A 24810-nucleotide genomic window follows, 5' to 3' on the forward strand; every position below is an offset into this window, starting at 1 on the left:
GAAGAAGCACACGGTGCTTGGCAAGCTTTGGTTTGCATTGATGGTTTGAGTCAACATAGTTTCCTGGATCACCTGAACTGGCCTTGTCCCTTTTAAAAAGCAAGGCATGTATTACTAAGTAGAAACACAGATATCAGGAGGCTGTATCCACCTGTGTGCAGAATTAGATTTCTGCACACTGATTCTGTGCTGGAATACTGCTGCGTAAGCGACATCTAGTAGTAATGTAAGTGTAAGCACATGTGTTATGTGACCAATATGCCTTAAACTCTTTAGCACTTCTGCATCTCTCTGAGTTGCATCTGCTCCTAGCTGCAGTCCCATGCACTCTAATATGCATATAAGCTTCATTGAACTCAGAGCAACTTACTTCCAAGTAAACATGCCTAGGAGCAGGCTGTAAGATGCAATGGTTGCATAGGTACCTAATGTTGCACCCAAAATGCTACTTGACAATGTTTTTTTTAAATGTTCACAGCAACACAAGAACAAGGCAGATGAAATTACCAATGGAAATTCTCAGATGTAAATCGATGCCATCTCCAGCAAGTCTGCTTGGACAGTGTTACCAGTTCCTCTTGGTGCATCGTTCCTAACCATTCTTAGCAGTAGACACCATTTGAGATTTTTATGTCATTTAAAAAAATATAAGTCTTCTACAATGGAGGTACAAACCAGTGACAAACCACCTAAACCTGAAGATGAATTAAGTGTAAGTAAACAAATGTAAGTGGACTGAAAAATTATGTCTTGTTTCACAATATATTATTCAGTTTATGATGCATCTGTTTAACTTGCAAATGATGAAACTGGTTTCTTGGAATTAACTGCCACTGTAAATATTAGCAGTTATATGATCAGATGAAATGTGATATTCATTTATATATACATGATTGATATATCATGTATCAGCATGTAACAGTTTATAGCAATTGATCTGTGTCAAGAACTACAGTGCCTTTCTGTTAAACTAATTTCATTTCCACATGAAGAAAAAGAAGAAAAGTTAAACGGTGCATCTAAATATAGTTAGCATTCAGCTTGTTGGCATAGTAACTGCTGTCCTGGAGAGCTGATGTGATAAAAAGAAAGAGAAGGATTTAATAATTTAGTGTTCTGTGATCCTTAAATTGCCTTATTAATGGAATGAATTCTGTAATGCATAATTAGAATTGGCAGAAGAAAAAGATGCATTGTTTTAATAGATTAAAACATAATTTGGAATATTTAAATTGCAGTAGTCAACCATTAAATTTGCTGCTACAAAGGAGATAATCATGTGGAAGCAAATGAAAATATATGGTTCTATCAATATTGTCCAATGCCCATACAAACAGTTTGTTGGAACAAAACCATAATCAATATAAATGCATAGTCAGTAGATTCAAGAAGCTTTAGACATTTGACCCAAGAGTCTGCAAAGTTTTAAAAGAAAGAATTAACGAGAAACATTATCATTATCATTATCATTACTATCATTATTATTTCAATTTATATACCGCCCTTCCTAAAGTGACTCAGGGTGGTTCACATTAAAAAAAACCACATTTAAATCAGAATTAGAATTAGAATTAAAATTAGAAATTAAAATTAAAATTAGAAGTGTATATTCCTAAACAGACATACACCCATTAAATGCGTTTGTAATTAAAGAAACTGATTGGCCATATGAGTTTTAGTCAAGTAATCAATTGATTAGCCAATCACATCTCCATACATTTACCAACATGCTTCCAGGGTCAATTCAGGGTGCTGGTTTTAGCTCTTTCTGAATTATCTGAAACCAGGTTACCTTAAGGACTGCCTTCTTTCATATGAACCTGCCTAATCCTTAAGATTGGGCTGAGAAACACTGCTCTCTGGTTTACCATTGACTGAAGTTCAGTTGATGGGTTCCAGAGACGGGCTTTTTGGTGGCGTAACCCTGGATTTGGTGGCGTTTTTAGTGGCATCACTCTGGAATTCTCTTGCAAGGGACATTTGGTTGGCACCCTTTCTCGCAGTTTATAGGGGACCAGTAAAGAGACTTTTATAGATGTTCTAAACTGTCTTAAGAAACTAAAAATTAATAAATTGCCAGGGCTGGATGGTATCCACCCAGAGTTCTGAAGGAACTCAAATGTAAAATTGCTGATCTCCTAGCAAAAATATTTAACTTGTTCCTACAGTCAGGCTCTGTACTAGAGGACTGGAAAGCAGCTAATGTAACTCAGATTTTCAAAAAAGGATCTAGGGGGCATCCAGGAAATTGGATTGACAAGAGGAAGTACTTCTTCACACAGCACCTAATTAATCTCTGGAATTCTTTGCCATGGGTTGTGGTGATGGACATCAGCTTGCGCGGCTTTAAAGGGGCTTAGATAAATTCATGGAGGACAGTCCTATCAAATTCATGGAGGACAGCACTAATCTGGTGGCCATGGGCCATCTCAGAGACATGATGCCTCTCAATACCAGTTGCAGAGGTGCAACAACAGGAGAGAGGGCATGCCCTCAACTCTTGCCTGTGGTCTCCTCAGAGGCATCTGGTTGGCCACTGTGTGAAACAGGATTCGGGACTATTTAGGCCTTGGGCCTGATCCAGCAGGGTTGTTCTTATGTTCTTATGAATCAATGCTCTAACTTGGTCCATTTATTGTAAAATGCCAATCTGCCACTATACAAAGTCCACCATAAAACAGGAAAGCTCTAACTTAGGATAAGGTAGATTCCAATGTTCATAGAAGGCATTTTCCCTCCTCCTCAGACTGAAGAATGCCTTTTTACATGGCATTTGCCATCTGTATTTTTATACATACTTGCATTAAAACTAGTTAAAACATGAACCAAATCTCGCTGATGAATTGGCTGAGGCACCTATTTAGTCAATCAAAATGACTAAATGACATAATGATTTTAATTCATTAATCTAACAGTACTGATGAACCATGCATCAAGGGCAGGCACATGCTTAAGTGAATTCTAAATATTCAGAATACTTCACATGAAAGTTCAGATGTGAATTAAGAGGCCTTGTAAATTTATCTTCTTTGGATTAATTTCTTTTTCTATAATGAAGGTATCAAATGTATCAGTTCAAACAGAAGATTCAGAAGAAAAATGGGAAAGGCTTGCAAAAAAACTCAACAGGAAAACAAAGAGGAAAGCAAAAAGAAAGTTTGTCTGGAATTTTCAAAATAAAATAATCCTGTTTACCGTGGTCCTCTTCATTATAGGAGTTATAACCTGGACATTACTATGGCTTTTTATTGGTGAGCTTCTGCATGAATTGTACAGTTAGACTGACTTGGGACTGGTTCAGATGAACAGCAGCCCAACACACGGTCAAGTCAGGGCTGCTGCAAGAATGCGCCTGCTTTGATATCATTAAAGGACATGCCAATGTGTTCTCGGCACATCCTTTAATCGCGTGTGAAGGCTGATCATTGGAATCACCCCTCTAGACATGCTGCAAAACCTGATTTTGGAGTGCATGTAGAGGGGTGATTCCAATGATCATGCTCACATGCAATTAAAAGTGTGTTCTCTCAGCAGCCCCAACATGACCGTGTGTTGGGATTGCTGTTCATTTCAACCTTGGATATTTCCAGATCTAAATTTAAAAGAAGAAAACCCGTATACATTATTTACAAAGCAGTATAAACATGATTTGCAAAGTTGTAAAGCTATATTGCTTCAGTGAAATGTGGTTTTATATAAGTGTAGGCGTTTTTCTCATATTGAAGGAATACATGTTGATACACATCTCCTAAGGGGGAAGGGAGGAAGACTGTTCAGCAGACTGGAAAAACTTGCTAGAAAAGTAAAGTCGTAGCACTGAGGTAGTTGATTGATAATCCTTTACTCTAGTCATGGGTAAAGACAGATACAGTATAACATTTTAAAAGTGGCACAATGTGTGTACATTGACTGACATCCTGACAAAATTACCGGATGAAAGTCCCATTGAAATTAAGCAATCCTTTCAGTGGTGCAGAGAGGGCAGTGGCAGTCCGTATTCAGGTCTTCCTGCTGCCACCCCCAAAACACCGCCTCTTTTTCTCTGCCGCGTGCGAGCGACTGCAGTCTCCCTGACGGAGCATCCTGGGGCAGGCTGCCCTGCCCCTGCCACTCAGCCGGCAACCGTGGGTGTATGTCGGCCATTTGAGTGGTTGTCAAGGCAGACACGTACCTTGCCGATCATTGGGCATCCCTGGACACCTGCTGAGTGGCTGCATGTGGCCCCGTTTGCAAATGTAGCCATGCCCCCTTCATGTTTTATGTCAAATGTAGGGTGTTACTGGGGTACCAGGTGTGGCAACTAGGGTGTGGTGGCCCAAGTTATTTGAAACTGTTCATGCAATGGCCGCTATGCCCCTGACACTTCAGCTGTAGCTGGGGCAGATAAATAAATCTCCCCCCACCAACACACACACACTGAGTTCTCTAATACCTATTGGCTAGTATCTATGCCTCAAGAGTCATCTTAAGTGACGCAGCAGGGAAATGCTTGTCTAAGCAGAAGGTTGCTGGTTTATTTATTTATTTTATTTATTTTTGCATTTATATACCGCCTTTCGTTAAAAAGATAACCCCAAGGCGGTTTGAATCCCCACTGGCACTATATTGGGCAGCAACGATATAGGAAGATGCTGAAAGTCATCATCTCATACTGCACGGGAGGAGGAAATGGTAAATCCCTCCTGTATTCTACCAAAGAAAACCACAGGGCTCTGTGGGTGCCAGGAGTCGAAATCAACTTGATGGCAGACTTCACCTTTACCTATGACTCATGAAAACACCCCTCATCCTATTCTTAGAGCAGATTTGAAACTGTTTTTAAGGTGTTCTTTGTTTTTGAGGGCTGAAGCTTAGATAGTTACATGAATAAATATTCCTGCACAAAGCAGAAGATCTCCCGAGGTCCTTCCCAACTCCAAAATTCTACACATGTTGCTGTACAATCTTTTAAAAAGCAGGTTGTTTCCCAGACTATGGGAAACAACTATATTGGGCAGCCGCGATATAGGAAGATGCTGAAAGGCATCATCACACTGCATGGGAGATGGCCATGGTAAACCCCTCCTGTATTCTGCCCAAGAAAACCACATGGCTCTGTGGTCACCAGGAGTCAACACTAACTCAATGGCACAACTTTACTTTAGTACGCCTAAAGCCTGAGGGGTAGAGCAAGACTGAGAGCTGATCCAGCATTCAGCTTTCAGTACATGTCTATGTGCAAATTCAAGATCATGCTACAGGTGAAGAATTGTCTGCGAACATTAAGAATGCTGTGTCTGTTTTTACCCTATTTCTCCAGTTCCTGGAAATAACATTATCATCTTAAGACTGTTGTCTGCTCTTTGATGTTATAATGAAAGCAGAACAAAAAAGTAATCTCCTTCATTGTGTTTTACAGTTCAGGCAGAAAGCAAAGATGCTTTGTACTTTGTTGGACTATTCCGTGTTGCCAACATTGAGTTTCTCCCAGAGCACCGGCAGAAGGAATCCAGGGAGTTCCTCTCTGTAGCACAGAATGTGCAGCAAGTGGTAAGAAAGAAAACGACATGCTGTGTTATCTGCAAACTGATTGACATTATCAAATGGATATTCAGCAAATCTTTGCCTTTTGTGCAGTGACAAGAATGTCTATAATTCCCCCTTACCATTATACCCGCATGAAACTCAATCCAGTACTGAAACCACATAGCCTTGCTGGGAAGTGAAGCAAAATCAAAGTGAAGAGTGTTTCATCAGTGAAGCAGGGCTGCACACAGATTTAAAGATCTAAATTCAATAAAAGAAGCAAAGGGGGTTATTTTGAGCTGCAGGGCATTGGTGTGTGTGTGTGTGTGTGTGTGTTCGGGTAAGTACTGTACCATTCTTTCCCCTGCCCAATAATGAGTGCTTGGAATGGTACCATGGGGACTGGATGAATGACTCTCAAAAAAGATTTTTTTTAAAAGCTTTCTGAAAATGTTAAAATAGCACAGAATGGGATGGACTGAGAATTTGTGTTGCACAGTCACTATCCAATAACACCTGTTACATTTGTACAACATTTGTTCCAAAACCAGATGGATATCTCTCTGGGAACCTGATAGATCAAAAATCAAAGATTTGTGCACTATTTGCTTTTCTTTCACCTTCCTCTTTTAGAACCTTTTATCCGTATTTACCAAGTAGTAGATATACACTGGAAAGCCAGCTTCTGTTTCTGTTATACACACAATTAAACAGGTACATGTCAGAAACGATAGAGTTTTTGTTTTGTTTTTTAATGTTTTTATCCTGTAATGGAGCAATTCCCTGTAGAAAATGTTTGTTTGAAGAGGCAAAGCCGGTCATTTCCATGAAATAAACTCTTTCATAGAAGTATGCCACCATATGGCAACATTGGTAAACGTTATCAAAGATGCTGTCAATGAAGGCCCAAAGTATATGGGTCAACTACTCATGATGTTTGAAGGACTAATAATTAATAGCAGCTTGACAGGGCCTCCTTCAGATATAAACCATGGAGTGGGAAATAGGTGGGTTCTAACCCTGCTGCAGAATTCAATGGTTAAAAAACCTACTGGTTTAAGACAAGAGTTAATGCTATCTCAATCTGGCTCAAGCTCCACAAAGCCAGGATATTGGTACCTAAGGCTGATGCCTTAACAGATGTGTCATGTGATCAGTGATGATGTTACGCAATGTCACAAACAAACTGTGCTCGCTTACTTGCCCTCAATACACCCACACATATTCTTGGTCTTTGAGGCCCAAATCAAGATCAGGAGGATGGAGTACCTGGCATCAGCAAAGATGCCCCATGTCAGCATGTGAGCCAAGGATTCTAATAATTATGCTAAATCCTAGTTTAAATGGTTTAGCCAGGGGCGTAGCAATACCCCCAGGGGCCAAAAATATTTTTTTCATTAGAAATAAACATGGCAGTTAAATCTATGATGCATGCAGTTAGGAATCCAACATAGACATGTCTCATTTAGATACATTTTAAATGTTGTTTCTGCAAGACTGCCAAATCATTCTGTGAATTCTGTCTTTCAGATGAACCGGGTTTATACAAAATCTGCTTTCTCCAAATTTTATAAGCAGTCCATTGTCTCAGATGTCAGGTGGGACATGTTTTGTGTTTCTTTTCTGACAGTAGTTCTTAGAGAGAAACACTACAGTGTAACTTGCTTTTATATCTGATTTCAGCAACAATAACAATGGAGGTCTCCTCATCCATTTCTGGATTGTATTTGTAGTGCCACAGGCTAAAGGACAAGTGTTCTGTGAAGATTGTGTGGCTGCTATTTTAAAGGACTCTATTCAGACAAGCATCACCAATCGAACCTCAGTAGGGAGTCTGCAAGGTCTTGCTGTTGATATGGACTCCATTGTACTTAGTGGTCAGTATTTGTATTAATTGTTGAATGCATTACGAATATGAATACAAATACAATGAATATTTATATACCACTTTTCTAAGTTTTGGTTAATGCTGATCTAAAGGACCCCACTCAATTCATAGGTGGTGCAAATGGAGGGAGCGGGGTGCTGCAAGAGATTTTGTGGGAAGGAGCATAAATTTCTGGGGGTGGAATCTTTTTGAGGGATTGTTTAGCAGCAGTGGCGTAGGTATCCATCATCATAAACATAATTATCACCTTTGTTATTGTTGTTGTTGTTATTGTTGCTGCTTTTGTTTTTATTAAGACCATAAGAACAGCACTGCTGGATCAGGCCCAAGGCCCATCTAGTCCAGCATCCTGTTTCACACAGTGGCCCACCAGATGCCTCTGGGGAGCCCACAGGCAAGAGGTATGTGTATGCCTGTTGCTCCACTGCAATTGGTATTTAGAGGCAATTGGTATTGTGCCTCTGAGGCTGAAGGTGGCCAACAGCCACCAGACTGATAGCCATTGATAGACCTGTCCTCCATGAATCTGTCTAAGCCCCCTTTAAAGCCATCCAAGCTGGTGGCCATCACCACATCCCATGGCAAAGAATTCCATAATTAATTATGTGCTGGGTGAAAAAGTACTTCTTGTTGGTCCTAAATTTCCCGACCCTTAGTTTCATGGGGTGACCCCTGGTTCTAGTCCTGTGTGAGAGGGAGGAAAATTTCTCTGTCCACCCACTCCACTCTGTGTGTAATTTCATACACCTCGGTCATGTCTCCCCTTAGTCATCTCTCTTCCTAGGTAAAGAGCCCCAGATGCTGTAGCCTTGTCTCATAAGGAAGGTGCTCGAGACCTCTGATCATCTTGGTTGCCCATGTGAAGTTGGGATCCCCCCTCTTAATATGCATCACTTTACACTTGCTTATATTGAATGGCATTTGACATTCTGTTGCCCACTACCCCAGTTTGGTGAGATATTTTTTGCAGCTTCTCACAATCTGTTGTGGATTTTACTACCCTAAATAGTTTAGTGTCATCTGCAAATTTGGCCACTTCACTTCAAATTCTAGATCATTTATAAACAAGTTAAAGAGCACTGGTCCCAGTACAGATCCCTGGGGGACACCACTTCCTGCCTACCTCCATTGTGAAAACTGTCAATTTATTCCTACTCTCTGTTTCCTGTCCTTCAACCAGTTACCGATCCACACATGAACCTGTCCCCTTATCCCATGACTGGTATGTTTACTCAAGAGCCTTTGGTGGGGAACTTTGTCAAAAGATTTTTGGAAGTCCAAGTATAGTATGTCAACCAGATCCCCTTTATCCACATGCCTGTAGACACTTTCAAAGAACTCCAAAAGGTTAGTGAGGCAGGATATGCCTTTGCGGAAGCCTTGCTGGTTCTCCTTCAGCAAGGCCTTTTCTTCTATATGTTTAACAATTTTGTCCTTAAGTATGCTTTCCATCAATTTACCCAGCACTGGAGTTAAGCTGACTGGCCTGTATTTTCCCAGATCTCCCTGGGATCCCTTTTTGAAAATGGGTGTTACATTGGCTACTTTCCAGTCCTCTGGTACAGACCCTGATTGTAGGGACAAGTTACATATTTTTGCTAGGAGATCAGCAATTTCACATTTGAGTTCCTTCAGAACTCTTGGGTGGATGCCATCTGATCCTAGTGATTTGTTAGTTTTTCGTTTTTCAAGACAGTTTAGTTCTCTTGTCACCTCAAATTGGCCCATTTCTTCAGTTGCTAAACCTGAAAAGTTCAATTTCAGAGAGAGCATATGGTCAGTATCCTGTGCCATGAAAAGAGATACAAAAAACTCATTCAGCTTTTTAACAATCTCCTTCTCCTTAATAATCTATTTCACACCCTCATCATCTAAGGGGCCAACCACCTCCTTGGCAAGTTTTCTATTTCTAATATATTTAAATAAGCTTTTGTTATTCTCAGTGACACTCCTAGCTATATGCTCCTCAAACACTCTTTTTGCATCCCTTATTGTCTCCTTGCATTTCTTTTGCCAGAGTTTATGTTCTTTTCTGTTCTCTTCATTTGGGCAGGACTTCCATTTTTTGAAGGAAGTCTTCTTCCCTTTTTTAGCTTCCCTGACTCTACTTGTTAGCCATGCTGGTGTCCTCCTAAACTTGTTGGTACTTTTCCTCCTTCTCAGTATACATTCCAAATGAGCTTCTAGTATTGTGGTTTTAAATAAGTTCCATGCTTTCTGGAGTGATTTGGCCCTCCTGACATTCCCTTTCAACTTCTTTTTTTATCAGCCCCCTCATTTTTGAGAAGTTCCTCTTCTGAAGTCCAACGCATCTGTGTTGGACTTCCTTGACAATTCTCCACTTGCATATATGCTGAACTGGATCATACTATGGTCACTGCTACCCAATGGTTCTGCAACTCTGATGTCTCGCACCAGGTCCTGGGCACCATTCAGGATTAAGTCCAAGGTTTCCATCTCTCTGGTTGGTTCTGCGACTCACTGTTCTAAGGCACAGTCATTTAGCATGTCTAGAAATCTGGCCTTTCTTTCATCACCTGAATGTGAATTTACCCAGTCTATGTGTGGGTAATTGAAGCCACTCATTATTACAGCTCTTTCTCTCTTTGACATCTCTCTTATTTGCTTCTCCTACTCCAGGCCACTCTCAGTGCTTTGATCTGGAGGGTAATAGCATATCCCAAGCAACACTTTCCCTTTCAGTTCCCATAATGTTAGCCATAATGATTATGTGGAGGACTCTGGTCCACCTAGGTTTTCTAGCTTATTGGAATCTATCCCCTCTTTGATATACAGTACAGTGCTATTTCTCCCCAATCCTCCCCTCCCTGTCCTCTCTGTAGAGCTTATATCCAGGAATAACCCTGTCCCACTGGTTCTCACCGTTCCACCAGGTTTCTGTTATACTCACTATATCTATGTTTTCATTAGTAATCACGCACTCCAGATCACCCATCTTCGCTTGGAGGCTTCTGGCGTTGGCATATAGACACCTATATGCCTAGTCCCTCACCTGATATTGACGTGTGCTATCCCCCTTAACATCATTTGACCTATTTGGCAAGCTGTCATGTGTTTTCTTCTGCTCAACTCCTGCCTCTACTCTGTCCCCTTTTGGTGTATCTGAAACAGAAACACCTTTGCACCTTAGGGGATTTTGCTGGCCAAACCAGAGACAACCCAGTTCATATCTGCAACCCCCCAGGTGTCATTTTAAAAACTGCTCTGCAACCTTCTTGATTTTAAGTGCCAGCAGTCTGGTTCCATCTTGGTTCAAGTGGAGCTCATCTCTTTTGTACAGGCTTCACTTCCCCCAAAATATATCCCAGTGCCTAACAAATCAAAACCCCTCCTCCCAGCACCACTGCCTCATCCACTCATTGAGACCCCTCAGCTCTGCCTGTCCCACTGTTTCCACACATGGAACAGGTAACACTTCAGAGAATGCTACCCTGGGGTCCTGGACTTCAGTATGCTACTTGCAGCCTAAATTTTGCTTCCAGAATCTCCTGACTGCATTTCCAAAAATTGTTGGTGCCAACATGCACCATGACAGCTGACTCCTCCCCAGCACTGCCTAACAGCCTACCTAACAGCGTGATATCCACAACCTTTGCACCAGGCAGGCAAGTCACTATGTGGTCTACATGAGGGTCACAGACCCATATCTCTATGCCCCTAATTATCAAATCACCCACTACTAGGAGACCCTCACCCCGCTGGAGGAGTATCCTCTGAATGAGAGGATATGGGCACATCACCCAAGAAAGGGGTCCCTGCTAAGGGAGTGTTTCTCTCTTCCTCAGACCGATGTCCTCCTTCTCTGAGACCTTCAGTCTCCATGACAGTAGAAGCACTGTCAGCCTGGGAGTGGGATGCCTCTATCACATTCCTGAGGGTCTCATCCACAGACCTCTATGGCTCCCCAAGCTTCTTCAGGTCAGCCACCTTGGTTTCAAGGGAATGAACTAGTTCCCTGAGAACCAGGAGCTCTTTGCACTGAGTGCACACCCAGGACTTCTGTCCCTCAAGCAGATAGTCATACGTGCAATTTAGAGTATATAGGGCTTGTTAACTTGAAGCTATGTCCTGGATGCAGTTTTTGGATAATTAAAGGTTTTAAGCTTAGTCCTCCAAGTAAGTTACAGAATTTGGATAGTGCTCAACTTATTCTTGCACTGGCTGTCTTCTCTGTGATGAAGGGGGACCACTGTGTGCCTCCCTACAGAGTTCACCGCCAAGCTCCTGCTAAACTCCTGAAAACCCCTTCGATACTTGTTTGCAAACTCCAGTTAGCGAAGTTCCTGGGTGCAAATCTCATCTGATCTGAGTATTGTTGTTGTTGTTATTTTGTTTAACACCCCAGCTAAAGAGGTAGTGGCAGCATCAGTGCTAGAAGGTCTTCCTTATGGCTGGGTCCTGCTGTCCACCATTTCTTTTCATTAGCAAAGCCCTGGGAATGACTCTACATCACAAGATCTTTTTAAAGCCAGGAACACCCTAGAAAATGATGCTTTCTCATGGCATAGAAGCATTCCTTATACCTTTTGGGTATTTTTTTTTTAAAAGTACTGACACTATGAGGTCAGGAGGGAGCATCTTTTATTTAGGCAGAAGCAGAAGACCAAAGTCATTACACGATATGAAAGATTTGTGTGCACTACTCATATTTTCTTTGAGTCCTCCATGAACTGTTAGTTACTCACTCCAGATTTCAAATAAATTTATTAGCAAGGAAGGTCAGGGTTGGTGGGAATATGGGAGTCTTCACATTCTTCCTAATGTTCTGCTGCCTGTAGTGTTTGTTGGGATATTTCCATAGACATTGTCTCAGTTATTTGTATGGGGCATGCTTCTCTAAATGTGTCTGTGTACTGGTTTGGGGGTGGAGTTGAAACGTTTGTTTGTCTGCTCTTCATTTGTTGCCTTGAATTCAAACTGAGAGGTTCTTCTCTCTGCATAAGAGATTGTTAGTCTGTTTATTGTAGCCTTTGTTTAGTTAGTAATAAACATCAAACTCTTGTTTCTCAGTTAAAGTTGCTTCCTCTTCATTTACTTGTAGGACGATAACTTATTTCTCAGTAACAGTGCTCACTGAGGTGTGGGAGAGGAGTGAACTAGAAATGAGTAGTATTGTTGCACATCTGTGTGGAGAGGAGTTACATTGACCTTATTTTAGCTACTAACAAAATCATCATGAAGTGCCATTTTTCTGTTGACATTATGATGTATATGTAAATGTGATTGTGTGTGTGTGTGTGTGTGTGTATATATATTGTGTGCAGACATTTTATTTGATCAAACTTCCCCAGAAAGTCAATTTCTTAAACAGCATTTAAGCTATTGCTTTTGAATTTGACAATGAGCAAACTCTTATAACAATATTTCATGTGAACTTATGCTCATGAGATATTGTTATACTAGCTTAACCTGTGCAGAGCATCTGCACGCTAGTACTTGACTGCTCCCCTCACCCCCTGCCACAGCCCCCCTCACCTCAGAGATCTCTCCACCCTCACCTTAGCCATACTCCTGCTCCTCCTCCTCCATCCCATTGCTTCCATCCCCCTCACCCCTCTTGGTCACTCCTCCATGCCTTTACTCCATTCACCTCACCCCTCTTGGTCACAGCTGCAGCATTGCTGGCACCTATTGGCCAAGCTGCAGTCTCCTATACCCAGAGACCTCCGCACCCTCACCCAAGCCATGCTCCTGATCATCCCCGCAGGAGGAGGAGCAGCAGCAGTAGCAACAGCGGCAGCAGCTGCAGTTGACTGGACCCTTCCTTGCTGCTGCCACCGCCATGACCACTCGTTCCCCTCAGGCCACTGACAGACCCGGGCCCATCCCTTGCCTGCCTGCCTCCCTCCACCTACAGCCTCAGTAGCCCCAAACAGCAGCAGTGGTTGACTGGGCCCTTCATTACTGCCACCACCACCATGGCCACTCGTTCCCCTCAGGCCGTTGACAGGCTCAGGCTCGCCCCTCACCCTTCCTTCTTTCTGTCTTCCCCTGCCTTCTTTTTATCTCTTTCTTTCTCCTCCACTCAATCTTCCCCTCTGTCTTTCTTCCCCTCCCTTCTCTTTTCCTTCTCTCTCTCTCTCTACCTCCCTCCCTCCCTCCCTCCCTGAGTTAACACACTTTGTTCATCTTGTTTCCTCATCTAATTCACACAATGGCAGCCTCCTTCTCCTGAGGGGTCATTTTCCTCTCTCACGACCCCTCTCTTCGCAGACCCCTGCCCACTATCATATATATATTCTTCTCCTCTACAATCCAGAACATCTTATGACCAGTAACAGTTGCATTCCAACTGACCTTAACCATCACAGGCTCCTCCTCCCTATCTGCATATGGAATCCCCACTGCCCATTCAGGTGCTTCTGCTCACAAACTCTCACGAGAGCATCCATGCAGGGCATTAGCCACGGGTACACCTTAGAGAATGATATATATATAGATAAGTCTGCTCTCATTGTCAAATTCCAAAGCAATTGCTTAAATGCTTACATCCACATTATATTTGGGGGAAGTAACTAATTAACATCTTTGTTAAAATATGGCTGGATTCATTTATTATTTTTTTCAATGCAGTTGGACTCCGATCAGACTATTCTTCAACAACAGGAACAGGTATATTATGGTGATCGTCTTTAAAAGAAATCTTTCTTTGCTTTAAATGAGAATTGCCTGTTTCCAAGATGTTGTATTACAAGAATGGAATACTACCAACAAAAATGGAATACTCACTGCACACATAGGAGGATGGGGAATTGCAGGCAGGCTCCCGGTGCATCCTCGCAGAGCCTCCTTTCATGTGCGCCTCATTAGTTAGGATCTCAACCAGTGAAATTAAATCCAGAATTTCCTGACTGGTAACTCAGTCTCTTGGCCACCATATGGCTCTCTCATATGGTTTTTAAGATCTGTGGGCATTATGAGTAGAAACAGATGACTTCTTAGTACACGGCCTCTGCTTTAAATGCATAGTAGTTCCAATGACACAGAGAACCTCCTATTTTTAGGCTCTAGCCACAGAGCAATTAGACCTTCCTTCCTTCCTTCCTTCCCTATTGTTCCTCCTTTTGTAATAGAAATTACAAATCCTAGCCCATGGCTTACAATCTAATGAACAAGACACAATAGGGCTAGGCTAGGCTGGGCTAGGCTAGGCTAGGCTAGAATAGGATAGTACAGGATAGGATAGGATGGGTTACTAGGGGGGAATGAATACTTTTCTTCTGCCACTACTCTTAAAACTGCATAGTGATTTGTAATATTAATTTTAAAATATGTATGTAATTCTGGTTTTTACACCCCAAATTACATGAATGAATGAGGTTGTAAATGGGGGAGAACGTGGTCATGTTTTATGAATGATGTAAGAAAATAATAATGTATAAAGCTTGATTTCTGCTTTTATGTGAGCTTAATATTCCCAGTGTACTGGGTTCAGTGTACTGATCCCTGTTAAAAATGGGTTATTTCTGCAGGCACAAATTGCATATATGATCTACATGCAGATCGGCTGCATCAGCATTTCCCTTTGGACATATCTATAACATCAGGAAGGATGATTTGCTATTTCAAATTGATTGCATTGGTTGGTCACTTAATTCGTCTCTCAATATCAGCCATTCAGATTGAAGCAGATAACTGCATCACTGATTCATTGACCATTTATGATGCCTTGATGCCAATCAAAAGTAGGATACTGTATCGGTAGGTATGCCTTTTTAATAAGGTTTCTTTAGTTCTACAATCTGATTATCAGGAAAATGTTAGGAAAATTCTTTTAGCATATCGTGATTGAACACAATCTTGTCCTTTTTTATCACATGCATAGAAAAGTTTAATTAAATGATTAAGAAACATATTTGGGTTTCTCTCTGCCAGTAGGAAAGAGCTGTTTCAGTCTAGTTCTTGCCTGTTAGCAGAGATAAATCTTACTAAATTGATTATGTATGTATTACTATCTATTTTTTGCTATATACATATTTTGTATAATTACATTTTCTCTCCATCTCTGAGCTTGCAAATGGGCATCTTCTCTTGTCCCCAGACTTTCTGGCACCTGGTCTTCAAGAATGTTAAAAGTCAAAGGTGTTAGGGAAGATATGTGTGAAATATGTGTGATAGAGCAATTGAATCATTTTCTACCTAGGGTGTAATTCTAAAACAGCAAGAGGATATAAACAATGCTTCTAATTCTACATTGCAAAATATCTCCTCAGAGAAAAGTCAGGATTATCCCCTGTTTTCCCCCAAGGCAATTCACTGGATAGCAAATCAATGACCAATGACTACTGTAAACTTTCTGTAAGAGGAAATGCGAGCTCAGCTCCTAGCTTCCCCCAGAGACATTACCTGAGAGCAAGTTCCAGACAATTTTAGAAGTTTCACTCCATTAAACTCCTGTTGCAACGAGTTCAGTGTTGCTGGCAAAGATATAGATCTCAGCCCGGCCTGCTGGACTATGAGTTCTGGTCCAATATGAAAGATCTGGACAACAACATATCCAAATTGCTTGTGTGTGTACTGTAAATCTTCCTAATACGCATCTGTAAAGGCATTCCACAGTGATAGCATTTGGATATGTGTTCGACAGGAAAACAAGCCTGGCCATTGTGTCTCTTGAGTACATGTTTCACAAACATTGAGAAACAATGCTGGATTGCCTCTACCTTCACAAAGTAATTCCCATCTGTCCCAAAGGCAAGTCATGAGACCTGGGTGTCATGCACTGGTCAGTTCATCTGAGTTCAGGCATTAATTGATTTCTTAATAAAGTGAAATCAGACCCAGGCCTGGATTTCACATATTTTTAGTTTGCTAACTCTGGGTCTAATGGGGTAGTCAGGGTGGCCACAACAGGATTTTTCTGCATTGAATTTACTTTTCATAGCTGTGGATGAGTTTTATAATCCCAGTACCTTGAGTTACAGGGAATTTTATTTTCTTCCTCCTTCAGAGATATTTCCTGAGAAATGTGTGGTGGCGACACTGCCAAGTTAGAAACCTTTACTCTGTCATATGATTTATAACGGGTTGATAATATTAAAAAAACACCAACATGTGTATTCCACCTAGATAGAACTTGTGTGCTATTACTTTGTGTTTTATTTACAAACACATTGCTGTCACATCTCATTCAGCTGGATATTTTTTAAAAAGTGCCAAGCCTAGTAATGAGACTAATGGTACATTATTCAGATGTTCATAGTCTACATATGAAATAAACACATCTCAAATTAAATCAATTTGTTTCAGAATTTGTGAACCAACCAATTCGTTCCTGTCTTTTGTTTCTACAAATAATTTGATGCTGGTTACACTAAAGTCCACACAAGTGCAGAAAGTGAAGGAATTTCATGGCTACTTTGAGATAATTCCTCAAGAAAGTAAGTATCTTCCTTTTTAAATATGGAGGGTTTATAACCCCATAATTGAGCTTCAGTTCTACCTTTGAAAGCAGCATTCATTTTTAAAATTTATTTATACCCTGCCAGTTTTTCACAATGTGGTTTACACTGATAAATTAAAATCACATTCTTGTTAAATGTGGGATGGAACTGTTGTTGTCATTATCTCCGTATTCTTTATTCTCAGCAACCTAGTTCCAACTAGCCTTGTTCAGACATTGAGGTCATTCACACAATCAAAAACTGAGGTCTTTCACATGACCTCGGCTGGAAGGGCAGATAGGCTGGGAGGGAGGGAGGAAGTCACCTGCCATCCTCCACAGGTGAGTGACAACCATCTGTCCCTTCGCCTCACCATACCATGCACCCACACGAGTGGCAGTGCGGTGAAGGCTGTAGTGGCTGTAGTGACTTTCCCCCCTCCCACATCCCAGGGTGCGCTGCACCACACGGCCACTCTCCCCCGCCCCATGGCATACTTCTGGAAATGGCGGCAGGCCAGGGGCAGCCGTATAATCCGGCAGTGATTGCTCAGATGATTGCTGGCTGAGGTTAAATGAATCATAATTTTGCTCAACCTTGGCTAAATGGTGGGTTAAAAACTTGGTTTGCTGCAGGGGCAGCACTGGGATTGAGATCGATCCTGGTACTTCACATGCGCAGCTTAGCCCAGGCTGCTCATGTGAACAATCTCACTGTGTTCTACCCAGTTTTGGGAGCTGTGTATACTCCCAGTTTTCAGTTGTGTAGAAACAAAGTAGCAGGAAAACCCGGGTAGCTTTTCTTCCTACCTTGCTTCCACTCAATCACTTCTACCCAGGTTTCCCCCTTACCTTGCTTCCACACAACTGAAAATTGGGAGCACAGACAGCTTCCAAACCTGGGTAGAACATAGTTTTCACTTGTGTGAATGACATCTTTGATTGTGTGAGTGACCCCATTATGTTGCATGAGCGTATGGGTGTCTGTACACATTTGCATATTTTTGTACATGCATTTATTTAAAAAATGAACCTGGGTACAGGCCTACTCAAATACAGGGTACAAATAAGAAGTGCACTATTGTATGTGCATTGAACATTCATCTGTGAATATACAGATCTGTACATGTGTATGCTGCCACCTTAAGTGGTGCCATGGGGAAATGCTTGACTAACCAACAGAAAGTTGCCGGTTCGAATCCCTGCTGGTATGTTTCCCAGACTTTACCTTTATGTGTGTATGCTGCCTGGCATACAGAGCAAGGATATACTGATGCAGCAAGAGAACAGCCTAACAGAACTTCCCAACTAACTGCATCAATGCAGAGGGAAGCAGCAATATTTTACACCCTCTCTTCCCCAGGAAGCTCTCTCTGCCATATAATATTTACATACCGCTTGATATGTGTATCTCTAGATATGTCCCTGGGGGCTGCACAACCTGTACACATATACAGATTGTATGTGTATTGAATATACCATGTGAATAGATATTTTTTTCTGCTTCTTGGTGGATCCACTCATTCATAAATGATCTAGAAGTTGGCAAAGCAGCCAGATTTGCAAATGATGCTAAACTATTCAGGGTAGTGAAATCCAAAACAGATTGTGAGGTGCTCCAAAAAGATCTCTCCAAACTGGGGGAGTGGGTGACAAAATGGCATATGTGGTTCAATGTAAGCAAGTGTAAAGTGATGCATATTGGGGCAAACCCCCCCCCCCACAACTTCACATATACTTGATGGGATCTGAGCTGTTGGCGACTTGCCAGATCTTTGGGTCATGGTGGACAGCTTGTTGAAAGTGTCAGTTCAGTGAAAAGGGCTAATTCCTTTCCTAATTCATTCTTCGATGATTACTAGTCTAGTGGCTATAGGCCACCTCCAGCCTCAGAGGCATGATGCTGCTAAATACCAGTTGCAGGGGAGCAATGGCAGGAGCAAGCCCTCACCCCTGCTTGTAGGCTTCTCAGAGGTACCCACTGGGCCACTGTGTGCAACAGGATGCTGGACTAGATGGGCCTTGAGCCTGATCCAGCAGGGAATGGGATGTTCTTATGTTCTTACATTGTGTAACCCAAGACAGGCCCAGCTATAAAAGCAATCCAAGCAGTTTTTGGAAAAGATGCATTTTAGGTGCCAATGAAGCAGTATATGATTCAGGAAGTATATTCCAGTATCTTCTTCAGTATTGCAAATGCATTTTGCAATGCTTTTCAGATCATGCAGTGAATCCACTTGGGGTGGAAAACAGAGCTGTCAGGTTGAAGACATCCTAAAATATGTGAGTCAGGAGGGGGGACTTGGTGATGTCACATAGTAGTGTCATACTGAATGCCAAATAACCCGGGGGGGGGGGAAGGGGGGGAATTCAAGAAGGGAAATCCTGATGGGGGCAGGAATTTCCCCAATTTTCCCATTGGTGTTTTTAGAATGATTAGTGAAATATTTTGAAATTAGTATTTTAAAATACTGTTACAGCCAATTACACTGATGCAAAACTTCTGCGGCCACATGCTTTCCAGGGCAAGTGGAGGAGGAGGTGGTGTGGTGTGCCAGCAGTACATACTCATTCTTGAATGGCAGGTGACAGGCAAGCTTGTCCTTCAAAACCGGAGTCTCCAGATAAAAACGTGTGATCAGGAAACTTTCTGGAAAACGTATCGAGACAGTCTTGCAGGTCTTTGATCGCTCCCAAGTACTGTAGGCACATCTAAATTGGAACTCTCAGGGTATAAAACAGAAGCAACGGCATTTGATTATCATTATAAACTAAAGCAATGTGCAGGTCTTCATACTCTATTGTACCAGTAGATGGAGTTGTTGTCATTAACACACAGAGCCTATAATGGACAAGATGTTTCAACATGTGTACAGTGTTTATTTTATTTTACATTCTATTGTTAGTTACATGATAAGGAATTATTCCTAGGATTTGTGAGATGGGTGCATTCCAAAATGGAACAAAGAGGGTTTTTCCCCCCAACAGACTTGCATACTGGTCTGTGGCCGGCACCCTAATTAATGAGGCATCAGTGCTTCTGAAAAAACTGAATGCACGCAGTTCTACTGCAGGCTCAGTGATGGGGGCAAATGTTAGCATCCTTCCCCAGGAAGCACTCTGTGCCATCTGAAAATATGGTCCTGAGTGTTGTCACATAGGATGTAACTCTTACAGCCTAGAACCCCGGTTATGAGCAGAGAAACTCACTACAAAACAAGGGTTCAAATTAGAGTCTGTGGAGTGCACTGCAGGGACATATTCTGAGTGGCACAGAGGGCTTCCAGAGATTTTTGAAATCCCACCCCTCCCCCCATACAAGTACCAGTGCAGCATATAGCCACCAGTGCAGCTCTTCAGGAACACTGGTGCTACACCAGTGTTTCTCCCATTGCACTGGTTTTTAATTTGTCAGGATGTCAGCAATGTTTGTTTGGGTAGCCCTTTTAGACTATTTCATTGTTTCTCTTGATCATCTCTTTTCGTGGATTCATAGGAAGTTATTGATATCCCTTGCAATTTGGTTTGTTTTGCACTGGTGCATCTCTGCAACTTCCGTCTGTATTTGTTTTCCTGCCTGTTTCCAGTAGAATTACAAAGCGATGCACCTGATACTTGGTGATGTAAATCTGTCACAAGTTGAGCTTCTCGGTCTGGCAGGAAGAATGTCAATGGCCGCATTCATACATAACGCGGAACCGGAGTTACAGAGGTTTCCCTACCATTACGTCTGGATGCTTGCAACTATGGTCCTGTTTGTCCAGCGACCCGGGGTTGCGCTCCACAGACTCCAGTTTGAACCCTCAGTTTGTAGTAAGCTTCTCTGCTCATAACCAGAGTTCCAGGCTGCAAGCATTACATCCTAATTCAGCACTGGAGGCTGCATTCAGTCAAACCAGAGCTGAGGGAGAAACATCTCCCTCTCAGGGCATGATTGGCTGTGTGGGCTGTTCTTCAAGCAACAAGGAAGTCCACACAGCTAGTTCCCCCTCCTTTCTGCAGTCTCCCTGACTCCTCTCCATTTCATCTGAATGCGGACAGGAGAGCAGAGTGGGTAGGAGTGGAACCACAGGTCCATTGGAATGAAGAATATTGGAATGCAGCCAATATTTGAAAGGAACACAATCCAGTGGAGATTTCTTTCTCCCCAACAAGCCAAATTGAAATAAATGGGACTTGTACAGGAGTGTAGTTGTTTTTAAATGTAATATCCTATGACAGAGCTACAGTGTACTGCAGAGGTTCTTAACTTAGTGTCTACGGGCCACTTGACATTCCATGGGGTAGGTCCCGATGGTCCATGGAGAGTTTTGTTGCCCTGATTTTAATTTGCTTCCTGGTGAGCGAGAATAAAGTCTTTGAAAACAACTATCCTGAATACTTGTCCCTTCTAACTTTTCCTAGAGCCTTATGAAAATATATAAATGGGGTGGGTGGGGGGTCAATGGATAATACCTGAGGATCTGGGGGATCTATAGGTGCAAAAAGGTTGTTAGCTAGAACAGAGAAGATCAGCTGGCAGGCCAAAGGGCACAGCTGGACCCCACCACCCAGGGTTTTTGCACCCACATTTCACCCACTATCCCAAGCTGGAAGCAGCTGGCCCAACAAGTCAACACTTTGCACAAAGCAAGAGGCACACTTCCAAATTCAAGAGGCTCATGCCTCATGCTGCAAAGTGAGAGAAGACACAACAGAGACATTTGCATGACCACAGAGCAGGCATCCCCCACCCCTGAAGGAACAGGATACAAACATTTTCATCTTGTGGGGCTGGATCCTCTGCTGCAGCAGTTTCATAATGACAGGGCAGGGGGACAGCCTCCAGGTCAGAGGCGTAACTATAGGGGGGGCACGTGCCCCGGGTGCCATCTTTTCTGGTCACGTGGGGGGCGCCACCATGACCAAATTAAATTTTTTTTTTTAAAAAAAATTTTTGTTAATACAAATGTTTCCTGCTCAGTGCAGCAGCGCTGAAGCAGTCAAGGGAGCACATTGGTGCCCCCTTCCCCACGAGCGGTCCCTTCCATGCTGCCTGCACACACACACCCCATTGCTTTGCTGGCGCCTGGCGGCCAGTCAGTGGCCTGGCTTGGCGGCGGCGGCGGGCGCTTGTGAGGAAAAACCTAAGTATAATGTAGTATGTTGGGGGGCTGGTGGGGGGGCACGGTGGGGGGGCGCCATTTCAGTGCTTGTCCCGGGCGCCGTTTTCCCTAGTTACGCCTCTGCTCCAGGTAGTTTGGCAGGATACAATCGTTGTATTTGCCTCCATTAGCAATAGCAATAGCACTTACATTTATATACCGCTCTATAGCCGGAGCTCTCTAAGCGGTTTACAATGATTTAGCATATTGCCCCCAACATTCTGGGTACTCATTTTACCGACCTCGGAAGGATGGAAGGCTGAGTCAACCATTAGTTTTCTGATTTCACTCAAATGCGTTTTTCATAATGCTGGCTTCTGGAAGGAACAACTTTTCTTTTGAGGTGATTCTTAGTTTCCAGACAACCTTACAATATTTTAATATCTTTTCTCCTTTTTCAGAATGTGGCAAAGTTATCCTCGCATTAGGAAATACTGGGTTTGAAGGGAGAATCACGAGTCCATATTACCCAAGCTATTATCCTCCAAAATGCATTTGTGCATGGAATTTTCAGGTAATATCTTTGTTCATACATATTCTAGATTCTATGAGCCTATTCAGATATGTAGTACTATCTGATACAGTCCTTCTAGACTGTTCTACTTCAGATTACAGTGGGGGAGTCATATCTCTGAATGCATTAAGGTAAAGTGTGCCGCCAAGTCGATTTTGACTGCTGGCGCCCACAGAGCCCTGTGGTTTTCTTTGGTAGAATGCAGGAGAGGTTTACCATTGCCTCCTCCTGCACAGTATGAGATGATGCCTTTCAGCATCTTCCTATATCGCTGCTGCCCGGCAACTGGCAACCTTCTGCTTGTTCTTCAAACATTTCCCTGCTGCACCACTTAAGGTGTTCTGAATGCATTACCTTGTTTTAATTTAAACACAAACACACACACACCAGCACCGCCAGCACCACACATTTCTGCGCTTGCAACATAAAGCCATGTGCAGCTGTCCTGATCATGTGGATATTGAATGCATCTAGAATGGCGAAGAGGCTCTGATGCCAGTCTTCTCATGTTTACCTGAAAGGAGCTCTGGGCCCTTTCTTAGTAGGATTCCCAATTGCATGATGAGAGTCTTCTGCAGAGACAGCTGTATGCATGGAGCCCTAGTAAGATAAATCTGTGAAGACTGGGGAACGTCGTTTCCATATGATCATGGATATAGTTTTTAAAAAATCCTCGCAGCAGTGCAGGTGGATCCGTTACTGTTCTTGTTTGTCTGCATGTTTTGTGAGCCAGAAAGATTTCAGACCTCCCTTTTAATAAATATATTAATTGTCCATGTGGAAGGATTTTTTTTAAATGACAAAGATTCAAACTTAGAATCCTCTGTCAGCAATCTGAAGTGATTCAGTTCCAGAAGTCTGTGTCACACAATTCTTCTAAATATGTAGGTCAGCCATTAGAGAACATCTTCTCTGGCCTTGAGAAACAACACAGGATTGTTTTAGTTGTCCTTTGAAGTAACTGAGAGAAGATGAATCTTATGACTTGAAGCAAATGGAACCTTAATATGTAACACACTCAGGGCACTTTTGACATCTCTTCACCCTTTTGTTTCTGAGTAGTGAACCTTATACTTCCTAAGGAATGTGGTGTTCTTTAATTAGGATACCCCTTAGTCATACTGAGATCCTTCAACAGAAAAACAAATACAATCAGTTTTCAAACAGATGCATTCATGCATCCAAAGTACCATTATCTACTCTTCAACAAGTATCATGGCGATAAAGCCTTGTACAGGTCTTCTGAACTGGTAGTCAGACATGTCTTCATTTCTCTATCTCCCGAGATAATGGCAGTTATCCTTTCTGCCTGTTTGTGCTGCTTGCTTAGCTTTCTGTCCATTGGGATGCATTATAGTGCCGTTATACCTGATATGCCCATTTTTTTCATAACAGTAGATATTCTACATGCCACCTAGTGGCTCAGCAGGGAAATGACTTGACTAGCAAGCCAAAGGATGACGGTTTGAATCCCCGCTGGTATGTTTCCCAGACTATGGGAAACACCTATATTGGACAGCAACAATATAGGAAGATGCTGAAAGGCATCATCTCATACTGTGTGGGAGATGATAGCAGTGGTAAACGCTTCCTGTATTCTACCAAATACAACCACAGGGCTCTGTGGTCACCAGGAGTCAAAACCAACTCGGCAGCACACTTTACCTTTAGATATTCTACATCTGACAGAAGCGTAACTATAATAGGACAAGGGGAGACAGTTGTCTGGGGGCCCACTGCCTTGGCCCCCCCCAGAGGCAAGTCACATGACTGACTCGCCCAGCCACACACCCGCCCGGGCTTCCTTCAGTTGTATTCCTGATGGCCCTGGTGTAGCCTTGTAGCCCCTTGTAGCCCCTGGTGGCGCAGTGGTAAAACTGCCGCCCTGTAACCAGAAGGTTACAAGTTCAATCCTGACCAAGGGGCTCAAGGTTGACTCAGCCTTCCATCCTTCCGAGGTCGGTAAAATGAGTACCCAGAATGTTGGGGGGCAATATGCTAAATCATTGTAAACCGCTTAGAGAGCTTCCAGCTATAGAGCGGTATATAAATGTAAGTGCTATTGCTATTGCTATTGCTATTGCTATTCATCCTCCAAAACTGATGTGAGTGTTAAGACCTGGAGCTACCAGAACAGCATGTCTTTCTCTAGTACCATTAAATGACTTGCATCGTCCACAATTTACAAAAGCTTTTAAAAAATAATTTTGGATGTTGTGGCACATTGGTTATATAAATAAATAAATTTTACTATGCTTTTTGTTACCACTATTCAGCCTCATTTAAGATTTATTTACTTCATAAGCTGAGCTTCAGTGAGCGGGCGGCATTTTAAAATCTTGTCTCTGGGCCCACT

At 42.4% G+C, this 24810-nt stretch overlaps 1 protein-coding gene across 2 annotated transcripts in view; it reads left to right on the forward strand.

Moving 5' to 3' along the window:
- The first annotated feature begins 6751 nt into the window (after window positions 1–6751).
- TMPRSS7 (transmembrane serine protease 7) overlaps window positions 6752–24810 on the forward strand; it is a 35765-nt gene continuing 17706 nt past the window's right edge. For both annotated transcript variants that reach the window (XM_053309904.1, XM_053309905.1), the window contains exons 1-7: window positions 6752–6806; window positions 7036–7103; window positions 7189–7382; window positions 13988–14026; window positions 14887–15115; window positions 16664–16794; window positions 22342–22454. In XM_053309904.1, the coding sequence (XP_053165879.1) occupies window positions 7036–7103; window positions 7189–7382; window positions 13988–14026; window positions 14887–15115; window positions 16664–16794; window positions 22342–22454 (774 nt within the window). In that variant the 5' untranslated portion in view covers window positions 6752–6806. The remainder of the gene's footprint in view (window positions 6807–7035; window positions 7104–7188; window positions 7383–13987; window positions 14027–14886; window positions 15116–16663; window positions 16795–22341; window positions 22455–24810) is intronic.

The sequence above is a fragment of the Hemicordylus capensis genome, chromosome 3 (assembly GCF_027244095.1).
Source record: "Hemicordylus capensis ecotype Gifberg chromosome 3, rHemCap1.1.pri, whole genome shotgun sequence".
Taxonomy (NCBI): domain Eukaryota; kingdom Metazoa; phylum Chordata; class Lepidosauria; order Squamata; family Cordylidae; genus Hemicordylus; species Hemicordylus capensis.